This window comes from Python bivittatus, unplaced genomic scaffold (assembly GCF_059951505.1).
Source record: "Python bivittatus isolate LINGU-HERP-01145 unplaced genomic scaffold, Pbiv_v1 ctg000690_np1212, whole genome shotgun sequence".
NCBI lineage: Eukaryota > Metazoa > Chordata > Lepidosauria > Squamata > Pythonidae > Python > Python bivittatus.
In genome coordinates, this window is record NW_028277096.1 from 15,803,982 (window position 1) to 15,817,879 (window position 13,898).

General features: G+C 43.5%; 1 protein-coding gene across 1 annotated transcript in view; it reads left to right on the top strand.

Moving 5' to 3' along the window:
- The first annotated feature begins 418 nt into the window (after nt 1-418).
- CCDC92B (coiled-coil domain containing 92B) overlaps nt 419-13,898 on the top strand; it is a 30,990-nt gene continuing 17,510 nt past the window's right edge. The window contains exons 1-2 of the mRNA XM_088152444.1: nt 419-562; nt 6,083-6,236. Of these exons, the coding sequence (XP_088008570.1) occupies nt 6,107-6,236 (130 nt within the window). The 5' untranslated portion in view covers nt 419-562; nt 6,083-6,106. The remainder of the gene's footprint in view (nt 563-6,082; nt 6,237-13,898) is intronic.

Consider the following 13,898-nt stretch of genomic DNA (forward strand, 5'->3'; position numbering starts at 1 on the left):
ATTCATCTCCTCCCTCCTCCTCAGTTTGCTGCTGCTGCTGCTCGAGGCAACCCGGGGGCTGATCTCACCAGTTCCGGTCACGTTATTCTGTGTTTACGCCTTTGCTCTCTCCATCTCTCTCTCGCTCTCTCGCTCTCGCTCTTGGATCTGCTTCTCCTTCAACCAAGCAAGGCCAGCTGCAAAGCACTTCAGCCCGCCGCCTCCATCTCTCCCACCCCAACCTTGCCAAGGGGGCTGGCCAACCATCAGCTGAGGGGGCGCAACTTTCAACCAGCTGTCCTTTTACCCATTGCACCAAGATGCTTTGAAGAAGAAGGGGGGAGGGAAAGAAAGAAAGAAAGGGGCAAACCAGCATCAGGCTGGGGGTCTGGCCCCCTCTGCCTAATTTGGCTCATCCCGGAATTCTCAGGAGTCTTGACGTACAGACAGAGGGTGCTTGAATGGCCCTTGGAGGATCTCCGGAAGCCCACTTGCTCACCCTTGACTGTCCTGAAAGCTCCCCACCTTGATGACCCCAAGTTGTGCCCATCAGTTCTTGCTGTTGCCTCCTTATCTTGCACAGGTAAGGCCAAGCGAAAGGGGGAGGGGAGAGAGGTGTGGATGCATTTGGGGAAGATGAGTGATCTGGGGGACAGGATAAGACCTTAGCTTGCCCACTAGATCAGAGAAATCTGTTTTGGAATACAGCGAAGGGGCGCAGGAGGCAAAGCTGTACCTCCTGATCTAGGAGGGCAGGCTTAGAACTAGAGACGTGAGAGGGACTTTAAAGATCATCAAGTTCAGCCTTTCTTGACCTGGTCTTTTCTCCTCTCATTTGAAGTACCAGAATTTCAGTTTCAGTCTGTGTCAGCCTGAAAAGTAGGAATTCCTGGAATTCTAGTCCCAATGTATGTGGTGAATATAGGAATGGGGAAGGTTGGTCTTGTCCAGTGCTGAATCTTTTGCAAGTCCTCCTTGATTTCTGCAAAGAAGTGTTGAGGTTCAGATTGGTACTGTTCCTTCTGGAGGTCTCTTCCTCAATCCCAAATGAGTGGATTGAGGTGACGTCCCAGAAAAAGAGTTGTTTTCAAGAGGTGGTCACAGGTAATGGCCAGACTGAAACTATCCCATTCCTCCCCAGTTCCCTTGTGACAAACGAGGAACGATTTGCTTTGCACCAACTTTTGAAAAGCATCAGGCTCCTTGGCACCTCCTTCACCTGCCTAAAGCTCTAGGTCCCACTTCCCATTTGCCATCCCCACCCCCACCCCAAAAGAGCCCAACAATGGGTGAAGAAAAGGCAGACTCTCTTGGGAAGCTGCTATTAGGTTACTCCGGGTTGGAGATCCCAGTGTTCTGATTTGGGATGTCAGCATTCCATATTCCTGTTTATGTATTCAAGTTCAACTGCGCACACCGCTAAGGTCCAATAGAAGTTTAGCTGGGAAGCTGAATCTCTTGCAGTTGGAGAAGAGGCTGTAAGCCTCAAGGGAGCAATCCAGCTGAGTTGCCATGGCTGGGGAAGGATACATGATGATGCATGAGAAGCTCATCCCCCCCCCACCCCCCTGTGCTGCTGCATTTAAATTCTGGGAAAGGAAACCCCGTGTGCATCTAAAGAACTGAGATGGTGATCCATGGGATCTGATACCATGAGCAATCTCACCGTCTTTAAACCTCCATCGTCAGATTCGGTCTTTGCTGCAGCAAAACCACTCATCCCCCTTTAGGATTTGCCTGCCTAGAGAAAGTAGGATCAAAAACTGAGTATCATTACTCCCACAAGATCTACATCTCCTCGGAGACCCATGTCTCTACCACAGGGCCATTTTGCAGCCCTCATGAAGTCTGGCACCCCCCAGGTCACAAACGCTGCAAGCCTAGGAGCACATTTCTGAAGAACAAAGGTTGTACTTTATTTTCAATGTTTAAAAATTATGCTGACCTTCCTCCGATAAGATAAGATTATGCACAACATATATAAAGTAGGAGAGTCACACAGCACCCTGAAAGTCTTGCAAAAGGCAACATAAAGTAAAATTGAAGGGCTGTATGCAGTTGGACAACGATGCTCAGGGAAATGATGCTTTGGGCTGGTGTCAAAAAACTTGCAAAGTAGACCCTTGAGAGAATGTAACTGGGGTGCTACCAGCAAAAAGGCCTTGGCTATTTATTCATAGGGAGACCAGTGAAGGATTTCATTGTAGGGATCCCCTTGAATAAAGGTGCACATTCCCTGTGTTCTGTCTCTAAGGCTGAGGCGCATCACTTGAAACTTGGGTGGCATTTGCCCAGAACGTCTTCAAAAGTTGCAACCAAGTTGTAATGGTTAATGTGACGAGGGAAGGGGGACATGGTGAGTGATTGGCAGGTGGTAGCAACTAACTGACATTGTCTGGGCTTGGAAGCCAAGTGTGGTTGGGCCTGTTTAGGACTTGGATGGGAGACTACTAAGAAATCAGTAGGGTGTAGGCTAGACTAGGCCGTCGAAAATATATCCCTGAAGACCATGGTCAACCAATTCCATATTGCCTGCCAGAAAACTACATGGATGTGTCCATGATCAGGAGTCAAGCTCAATGCAATTCATATTTAGTCATGTTAGCTGTTTAATTCATTAACTGGATTTGAATTATTGAAATCAAATAGAGTTTGGGTCCTGGTCCCATCCGCTTCTTTTGAATCAAGGCCACAATATGCCATTTGGAGGCTTAATGAAGAATTAAGCCCAGAATCTCGTAAAAATTAGAGGCATCCATTTGGGAGGAGGGTGTTAAAAATGTTAGGAAGGTAATTGCACCCCCACAACTTCTGCTCCTGGGGTTGGCTACCATTATTTATTAATAAAATCAATATCCAGGAGCCAGTTTGCTATAGTGGTGAAGGCACCAGGCTAGAAACCGGGAGACTGTGAGTTCTAACCCTGCCTTAGGCACAAAGCCAGCTGGGGGACCTTGGGCCTGTCACTCTCTCTCAGCCCTTGGAAGGAAGGAATGGAAAACCACTTCTGAAAAATGTTGCCAAGAAAACTGCAGGGACTTGTCCAGGCAGTCACCAGGAGTCAAGAATGACTTGAAGGTGCACACACACACCTCTATTGTATATCCCCCCTTCATACCAAAAGGGCACCTATAGCCTAGAACAGTGTTTCTCAACCTTGGCAACTTTAAAATGTGTGGACTTCAACTCCCAGAATTCCCCAGCCAGCAAGGCTGGGGGGGGAATTCTGGGAGTTGAAGTCCACACATCTTAAAGTTGCCAAGGTTGAGAAACACTGCCCCAGTGGCAAAGAAGGGACACTTTATGACCCTTTGACTATAACATGTTTAACTACTTAGTTAGCTATTCAATCAGGTCAAATCTCTTAATTAGCAGTTCCAGCAGCACAGAATGAACTAAGTGGGTCAAAAATCACTGTCTTGGTTCTGTGCACATGTTTTGTTCTGTAATAGAGGGACCTTCTTGTTCAGCTGTTCTTTCTCACCATCTCTTTTGCTTGGAGCAATAGATAGGCAAAATGTAAGTGACCCGGTGGAGTTTATATCATCCTGTACATGCCCCAATCTGTTTGGAAGCTACATTTCACCTCTGGAGATTAGTTGACTACCTTACAGGAAGTGAGGTTGTGTGTTCTCAGTTACTTTTGCCATATTGCATACAATACAGAATTTAATGCAATAATGAGAATGTCCCGGGGGCTGGACTGCTTTTGACTTATATCTTGATTTCTTTCAAGCCTTCTCAACAGGGTCAAACCAACAGTTGAACCGCGAAGCTCCAGTATAGCTCTAACATTATTTTAATTGAGCCTGCCATACAGCCAGGAGTATGAAACCTGGAGTCTTTCAGAAGCTGATGCATGGCCAATGAGCCAGAATGCAAGGAGTTGTAATTTTAAGGCTTACAAACCTTTGAGTGTCTCTGTGATGTGTGGGTGTGCATACACGTATGTGGTTCCCACAAATCTCAGGGATGCCAAATTCAGTGTCAATCTGTCCCACAAATTAGAAATTCATGAGAAACTTCTTAAGTCTCATTCAGACTAACAGACTTAGTGGTGTTGAAACCCACAGAAGAAGGCAAAACAGGAAAATCAACACTGTCCACCTTTGGGGCAATGATGTCATCACTTTGCCCTCTGTGTCCAATAAAGTTAAAGAAGGGTGTCCCCACCAGCAACATACCTTGCTGGAAAAACTGAACTAAGAAAATATCCCAAATTTTGGCACAGTAATTGGGTTGCAGCCATTTCTTCAGGGCCACATTTCACTGTCCTGGGGGTCTACTAAGGTTAGCTTATCCAGGACTCCCTGAAACAGAATGCTGGTTCTGCTTTACAGTCAGGCAAAGTTATAAAAGAGAACTGGAACAGCTGGCCAAAGCCATCATGAGTAGGGGTGGAATATTTATTTATGAAATGTATACACTTCTTCAGTCCCAACAACTCAGGTCTTTACAATTTTCTGAAAGGCTCCTAAGAGTGGTGGCCATCCTTGCCTTGGACAGTAAGCTCTTCCCTAGGAGAGGAATAATGCCTGCCTTTGGGCTCTCTCCCATCACACAAGCAGCATCTTGGGAGTCAAAAAAGTCAACATGGCAGCCACAAGTGTGTGATCAAAGCCCCACCCCTTTGTACATGCATGTGATACTGAGGCACATCCAAAGGGTCAGAGCCCTGATGTCACAACTGCAACCACCATCTTGACTTTTTACGCCAACATGAACTTCGTTGGAGTTCGGTGAAGGCCAACATGAACTTCCTTACTCACTTGGAGCAGCACAGGAGGGTTGCCCATACTTACAACAGCTTGCCCGGTGACGACTCAGAGGCAACCCTTCTGTGCTGCTATCCTGGCTCTTTGAAGTGTACCCTCTACTAACTGAGGGGCCTAACCACTCTCGTAGCTTTTAAAAAGTTTTTTAAAAAAAACTCTTTTTGTACAGGCTTTCAATTGCTGGTTTTAGCTGTTCATTTAATAATTAATTCTGCTTCTTATTTTACTAATTTGTTTCCATGGCTGTTTTGTTACTCATGTCATCATGTCCCTGTTTTAAATGTGTTTTTATTGTACGCCACTTTGGTAGCCCAGGGTACATCAAGTGAAGTCAATAAAATAAAACAAATGACGTGATTGTAGACTTCTCCAGCCCTGAATGTGCTGATCTCTTCCACTATTTTTATCCTTCTCCTGCTTGTCTCCAGAATAGCAGCTCTGTTAAGTCTGTTACAGCTCAAAGAACCAAGAATCTTGTTGCCTTTTCAAGAATAACACATTCATTACGGCATAAGCTTTCATGGACTGTAACCCACTTCATCCTGGGTTTGATGAAATGGTCAGCAGTCCGTGAAAACCTAGGCCTTCTCTTTGAGATGCCCTGAGGCTCTTGAATGCTATTTTTTCTACTCAAAACTAAAACTTCTCTGTGCAAGATCAGCAGCCTAGATTTTAAGCCTCCAAGCAGAGCCAGAAATAGCCTTTTGGCACAGTGACTGAGGAGTTCAGGAAAGAAAAAGGTTGGTAGGAATGCACAAAAAAAAAAAATCAGCAACTTCCACATGCCTGTGCTGCTGCTGCAGAATATTACATACATAACATACATACATACATACATACATACATACATACTGTATTTTAAACAAGAAAATACAAACGAATATAAAGTAAGGGAGAAAAGAGAAAAAGAAAGAAAGCAAAAAGGGCAAGAAAAGAAAAAAGTTGAAGAAAAATAGAAAAGAAAGAAAAAAGATATAAAGAATGGCTTCTGCTATTCTTCACAGCAGTTATAAGTACAAATATATTTTAACCGCTCTCTCTCTAAAGTTACGTCACCTTACTCTTCTTTCTATAATCTATCCTGTCTAATCATCAAAGCCATAAATCACAAGTTTATTTTTTTCATTTCTATGCAAAAAGTCCATAAGAAGCTTCCAGTCACCAATAAATGTAGATAATGTCTTTTCTCTGATCTAAGAAATCAATTAATCCATTTCAGCAAAATCTGTCGACCTCATCAACCATTCCTCCATGGTGGGTAGTGCTGAATCTTTCTATCTCTGTGCGTAAGAACAGGCAGTTCACAAGTTTACATCTGTTCCCTCCAGGCCTAGACTGTTCACTGCGTTGCGATGGAGACTTTGTCCCTGGAGCATCAGATTCAAAGCGTGCAAAGACACATCACCTTCCTCAAAAAGGAGCAGATGAAACTCCTCCATGATTTGCACCTGGAGATCCTACGCTTACAAAAATACTGCACAGGTGAGTCCCACATCTATCCTCCAAGAAGGCAGAGAGGTGCGGTCTTCAAGCTCCAAGGATTGATAAGCAACTTGAAAATGAGAAGCCATGTGCAAAATAGTGGCTCAGCATAACATTGATAAACTGAGGTCAGTCCTGCTCTATCTTGGGTCTCCCAAACTCACTTGATGTCAGCCCTGCAAGATAGTCCAGACAAGAAGCACACCCAGAAGTACTAGTTCTATCTTTATTGGATGGCTACATTAACAGAACCTTGCAAGTCTGAAAGTACTTCTCTCCCTTCTTGCCTTTATAGTCCAAGAAACCAGGAAGGGTCCCTTCTGAGATGTTTGCCACACCCCCATTCCTTCTATAGGCTCAACTGCTTCTTACCTGAGCACTGCCTAGTCTGTGGCTCTTCCTCCTGTCTCCCAAGGTCATTCCCACATACCATCACACAGTAGAAGAGAGGCTTCTGGTTTTTAACATAATAATCCCCTGAAGTTTTCACTGCAGATGGAGTCGGTTTCTCCATATTGTTGCCACAATATTGCAGCATTGGCCAATAAGTCATTGCAATCTGTAACATGTGCTGTGTTCACACAAGGTGCTGTATCAGGTCACTTAAAGACCTAGCAACTACATTTGAAAACATACTAACCTTGGTGAGTATTAAAGTTGACCAAAGCTGATTGGTTGGTCAGCATGTTATACAAAGCCAACCCACTTGGTTAGTTTATACTTCAGTGTATTGCATAGACACACACATGCACACACACACACATACACACCAAATGGGTTCAGTTTTTCCCTGACCAGGTTAAGGATGCTGGGTGAATGTAAGGGTCATGGTTTCAACTCAATGTTATATTCATTACTTCATTACTATTGCAGCAGCTTACTAAAGAAGAAAGTTGACCTGCATTCTACAGCACTGAAAATGGTGAGAAGGTGGCATTGCAGCTCGTAATTCAACATTAAGGATCAGGAATCTCCAGGAGCTAATATGGCTCTCACTCTCTTTCCAAAATTCCAAAACTAACTCACTTTCCATCTAGTGCTAGAACCTGGTCCATTAACCAGATCTTGTTAACCAGGTCCGAATTCTTAGTGAATGGGGATGAACAGCTTTCTTCCATCTCCAGGTGATGATCGGGGAAAACAGTCCATAGCAACCCATCTAATCAGCTGGAAGAAATGCTTCAAAAGGCACCAGAGGTGTTTGGGATATTAAAAGCTGGCTCTGCAGAGGCAAGTTGAATGAGATAGCCTGAGAAAGTGTTGGACTTTCTGTTTTTCAGGGTTTTTTATGCAGAGAGGCTGAATGCTAACCTTTTAGAAAGTTGTAGTGGCAGTTTCCTGAATTACAGGAAGCCTCCATCGTTTCTCCTGTCCGTGTAGGGAGCTGTGGAGATGGTCTTGAGAAAAATATTTAGAAGCCAATACAAAAGAAAAAAGGCAGAAGCATTTCTGGAGTCCTGGGAAAGGAGATAGTATTAAGAGGAGACTCAGGCTGGCTCCTCCCTGACTCAACAGGGTACAAGAGGGAGGGGAAGAAAAACACAATCATATTTTCAAGATTCTGTTAATATAGCCTATTTCAACAAAGTTTAGTTCTGATCTTCTTCTGGAGTCTGTTGGACAGCTTGAAGGGCTGACAGTTCCTTGGCTATGCAAGTGTCTAAAATTTCAGCCCATTCAGAGGACATTTTGGAACCAGATGTCACATCTAGCAAGAATGGACTTATTATAGCATCAGTTCTGCCGACCTTCTTAAAGCCAAGATTGTCTGCAAATTATTGCTAGAACAGAAATGGAAACCTTTGTTGGGCAAGGCAGAGGAATGTTGCACTTAATATCTTTTTTGGATTGGAAAGCTGAGGTGGTTGGGTTGAGATTCAAAATGGTCAGGCCATGTGACACATCTTGGTTTTGTTTTTTGTTTTTTAGGGGGCTGGTTTATTTCATTCTTTTTAATGAATTTGCACAATGTTTCCATGTGCTTCCCATCTCAAACCGGTAAAGAATTATGCCATCCAGTTTTGGCAGCTGCAATCAGAGAGGAGTTCTGGTGGCTAAGTTGCCATCAGCTGACTCATTAGAGCAGCCATATCTTTAAGTAACTGGTTAAAGCAGTGTTGTCCAAACTTGGCCACTTTAAGATGAGAGGACTTCAACTCCCAGAATTCCCCAGCCAGCATGGCTGGCTGGGGAATTCTGGGAGTTGAAGTCCACTCATCTTAAAGTGGCCAAGTTTGGACAACACTGGGTTAAAGCAACTTTGTCTTTTGGGAGGCTCACATGGAAGCCTGAAAAAGGATGTGGATGCTTTAAAGATGTTCTGCACTTCCACTATGCATTCTGAAGCATCTCTTCTGAATATTCTCTTCTGTGAGAGCAGAATTCCAGGGAGTAAAATCTGCTTGGCGCTATCCAAGGTACTGAAGTTCCTTGACTTTTCAATCCTGAAGCTCTCATGATGATGATGATGATGATGATGATGATGATGATGATGATGATGATGATGATGATATTTTTATCCTGCCTTTTTAAATATATTTTGGTCAACTCAAGGCAGCAAACATACCTAAAACTCTTGCCCCCTGTTTTCGCCACAACAACAACCTTGTGAGGTGGGTTGGGCTGAGAGAAAGTGACTGTCCCAAAGTCACCCAGCCTAGAACTCCCAGTCTCCTGGTTTCTAGACCAGCATCTTCACCACTACACCAAACTGGTTTAACACCTTAACTTCTACACCAAACTGGGTGCCATAATGTTAGGTGAGTTCACATAAGTGGTACCTCGGGATACGAACTTAATCTGTTCCGTGACTCTGGACGTATCCCGAGTTGGTCGCAACCCAAGGCAATTTTCTCTTCAGAGCCTTACTCCCACCAAGCCTGCTCTGCATTTTCTTTGGAGCCATGCTAACACGCACACCAAAAACCTTCGCAAAACACCGCAAAACACACCACAAGCCTCACCGTCTCCTTGCTACCGCGACGTCGCCCCCAGGAAGCCGCGACCGCGTGGCAGCAGGGAAAATGGTCGCAGATCCGGTTCATAAGTCGAGGTGAGTTCGTAATCCGAGGTACCACTGTATATTATTCTAAGTAATAGAATAGACAGACTGTATTATGGTCCGTGCAACCTGTAATCTCAACCATTGAGTTTGGTAGACCATGGCATATATCTTAACATTATGTGTCACTCCTTCCATAGCCCTCTCTCTATGGAGCTACAACCAGACCAGTTTCAATCCTAGCAAATGTTGAAAAGAATAGATGCTTAATGCTGATTAGTAATTGAACTGGCTTTTGTGGAGAGTAAGAAAGATGGTCTTGTTAGAGACAAGTGAGATCTATTACCAAAGTGACAAGGGGAAAAACATATCTTAAGACAACCCCAAGCAGAAAGTATGTGGAAGAGGCTCAGACAGACACCTCTCTAATTCACAGGAGTATGAGAAGTGGAGGAGGTACAGCACAAATATGCAAGATGTGAGCCCCACCAGACAGACCAGACCAGGAATCAGCTCCAGCTATTTTTGTTGAGATTGGCTCCAGTAACAGAATCTGATTGTGCTGTATCTCCTCCCCTTCTTATCTGAATTAGGGAGGTGTCTGTCTGAGCCTGTTCCAAATATTTTCTGCTTCTTATGAACTTAAGATACATTTTTCCCCTTGTCACTTTGGTAATGCATCTTGCCTATCTCCATCAAGGTCATATTCCTTACTCTCCACACTTTGGACGTTTATGGAATTTACTTCCTAGGAAAATTTCAAAGAGAATGCTAATCATATAAAAGAATAAGGCAGCATCAGTCCTTCCAAATGTTTTCATCCTGGATAGATTTTGAATTAAAAAGAGATGATCTTGTTTTATAAGTGTGCCTTTGTTTAAATTTGATTTAAATGTAATCTACTTTAAGACATTTATTTATGGCACAATATGTGATTAACAGTGTCTTAACCAGGATGGGGAATTTGGTTGGTATGTCAATCCTTTTTGCTCAATCTGATACCGTATGGGATGATAAATAGCATTTTGTGAATAAGCTTTCATTAAAATCAGCACCTGCACATTTCCTTTCCAATGAAAGTTCATTTCAGCAAAGTTTCATCCCTGGCAAGAAGCATCAGTTTGGTTTTGGCATATGGGACCATTTCATTTTTAAACTGTCTGCAGAAGGGCATTCTCAAAAAAGAAAGAAAGCAGTAGCTAAATCTGCTTATTTTTACTCAACAATCTAAAAAGAAAAAGAGAAAAACAGGGAGGAAATTCCAGAAATAGAAGTCTTCTAAAATAAAATATGGGAAACAACATTATTAACATAGTTGAACTATTGGTTTTCAAATGTCACAGTAGAATGGTAATGCCGGGGCCGCGGGAGCGGGGGGGCGGGGGTGGGGGATGCAAAATGATACATCAACCAAAATATGGTTGACACTGATGCTCCACAACAGAGGACCATCCCTGATCCAGAGAGGTATCACTGCCTCGTCCTCCTAATGTGATTTGAGAAAATTAGAACTCACACAGACATGCTATTTTATACAAGTGTATGTTTTTTCTAGTTGAAATATATAGAGATTCATTGTTCCGCTGACTAAGGGGTAATGTCTAAGGAGCTCTCCTAGGTCCTGAAATTACTCACTGCCAGAGTGCACCGAGGGCTTCAAAAAAATCACCCAGCTACTAAATGCAATTTGCTCCCTTTAAGCTCTCCTAGATCTTGAAATTATTCTCTGATGGGAAAACGCTACTTACCCAGAGTAAGCAGGTACTCTACGTGTCACATTCAGCAACAGGTGCACACATGACTGTATAGAGGACAGTTCTATTCCTTTTATAGAAGACACCCTACTTCTATGGAATAAAAGACTGGAGGTTGGGATACAAGCTTAAAAGTTCATAAAGTTTTGAGAAATACATCTTCAGATGCTTCCAGATAATAGAAAGCTTGCTTACTCTCCTATCAATGTAGGAAACATTCATTGTGAAGGGGCAAAGTGGCTCCTATTTAAGCCACTGTGAAGCATTAAACAATCTTTGGATACTGAATGGAATGGCCCAATTCTGCTGGGAAGCTATAATATGGGAACAGGCAAGGTGAAGTTCTGCAGGGTTAAGAGAACTCCTACAGCATATAAATAGCCTATGGAGCACTCCTACAGCAGTGGATAACACCAGACCTAGAAGGGTTTATGGAAAGCAGATTTCTATAGCATGTAGGATAAACCTCAGTAGGACCCAGGATGGTTCCTAGAAAATATTGTTTTCCAGCCCTTATACTCCTACAAGACCTTCTGGAGAAGGTCCATTACCGCAGGAATGATCATTTGAGGCAGATCTAGATTTTGTTCTGATTTGTAAGTACCTAAACTAGAAAACTGGGCCACAAGGTAGGGAAGGAAATTAGCCATTAGGGAAAATTTTAATCATGTGCTTTTGCTCTGCCATTAAAAAGTTGCATATAACATGACTACAGCAAAATCAGAGGCCATGGTTTGTCTTCTGCCCCCCCCCCCCCTTTTGTTCCAGTTTAATGTTTAAAAAATATTTCCAACTGGATTCAGGCACTGTGTATCATCAACTGAAAAATGAGGGGGTGGGCTATTTTTCCCTTACTCAAGGAATTTTGCCCATCTGCAGTTTCTTTTTCTGGACTGACAAGCTCTTTGCTCTTCAGTGACGCAGTCATACCCACCATGTAGATAGGTCTTCCCAATGTACAAAAAGTAAGAGAGTATACTTTCCTAATGCTTTAGTACAAATGTATGGAAACCACAGATTTCATACTGCTTCTTAAAAGCAATATGCTGACCACCATCTTCATATAGGTTATGTGTGACATTTTATAAGCATGACTCATCCATTCATTTGGAAATCTAGCTTTTCAAAATAGATAGTGGAGATGAAGCCGGAAGATTTCAGGCAAGCAAAAAGTGCTCTGAGCTCCTTGTAGGAAAAGTGCAAGGCTCTTGAGATAATCACAGATCTAAACAGGTTACTAAGGAAATGCTTCAAATATCTCTTTAAGTGGTGGCTCCTAGTTTGCTCTGCTGTCTCTGTCTTTCCATCTCAGGGAATAGCAATATTTTTGAATGAATTGCTAGAAAAAAGCTCCCTCCCCATTATGAAAGAAAATCATGGGAAACCTTTTAAGGAGTCTTCCTTATTTGTATCAGTCAAGTGCCATATTCAATGCGGCAACATCGTGCCTTAATTTCCATTGCAGCTATGTCACTGCAACTTACAATACAGGATTATATACTTATTCTGATAAGGATGAGAAAGACCAGTAAGGGCAGAGATTAATATATTTCGTCTGCCTTTTCAAGGCTCTAAGGCTGAGAATGAGAGAAGGAAATCTTGGAAGCGGGAGCAAACCCAGTCCCAATCCTGTCCTTAAGCTCACTGGCATGGCCCCCCAAACCGTCATTTGCAGGGCTTGGAGCAGCTTAAAGTTAGGCAGTAGGACCATTTGGCTCCCCAAACTTCCTGTTTCCATTTCCACTCTTAAATCAGAAAAAGTGTGTAAAAATTTGGTCCGGGGGGAAGGGGAGGAACAACAACTACAAAAGATCGCACCATCAAAATTCAGCCTCTGCTGCTGCTAAATTTCAGCAGTAAGAGTGGAGGAGGAGGAGGAGGAAGAGGATTACAAATTGGGGGGCACATAGGGGCTACAGGCTGCCCATCCTTGCCATAAAAGGCCAGTGACTCTAAGGGAGAGTCAGCTGGCAGGGTTTAACAGTCAGCACAGCTGGCCCAATTTCAGAACGCTTTGCCACTAGATCTGTTTCTACAGTTGACCCTGCTTTCCTACCTAGTCCTGCAAGTAAAAAGAGAAAAAGAGCAGCTGAAAAAAGCAAACTTCTCCATCACAGAACTCACTCCCAAGTCAGGCGGCACAGAGCACATCCGCTCAGTGCTGATAAGCTTCAGCAGTCAAACCAAGGCAGGCCTACTGATAGTGATGTTGCTGAATATCGCCTCACAGAGAGATATTATATGTTGTTGTTCAGTCGTTAAGTCGTGTCCGACTCTTCGTGACCCCATGAACCATATTGCGCCAGGCCTTCCTGTCCTTCACTGCCTCCCTGAGTTTGCTCAGTTTCATGCTCATTGCTTCAGTGATGCTATCTAACCATCTCATCCTCTGCCGTCCCCTTCTCCTTTGGCCTTCAATCTTTCCCAGCATCAGGGTCTTCTTCAAAGAGTCCTCTCTTCGCATTAGGTGACCAAAGTATCTGAGCTTGAGTTTCAGTATCAATCCTTCCAATGAGCAATCAGGGTTGATTTCCTTTAAGACTGACTGGTTTGACCTCCTAGCAGTCCAGGGGACTCTCAAGAGTCTTCTCCAGCACCACAGTTCAAAGGCATCAATTCTTCGGCGCTCAGCCTTCTTTATGGTCCAGCTCTCACAGCCATACATTACTACTGGAAAAACCATAGCTTTGACTATGCGGATCTTTGTCGGCAAGGTGACGTCTCTGCTTTTTAATATGCTATCTAGGCTTGCCATAGCTTTCCTCCCAAGGAGCAAGCGTCTTTTAATTTCATGGCTGCAGTCTCCGTCTGCGGTGATCTTGCATAGGATGCCAGGCACTTCCTGGAGGAAGTGGGTGAGGCTCCAGTAACTGCCAACCCCCTGATTGATTGATTGATTGATGCTTT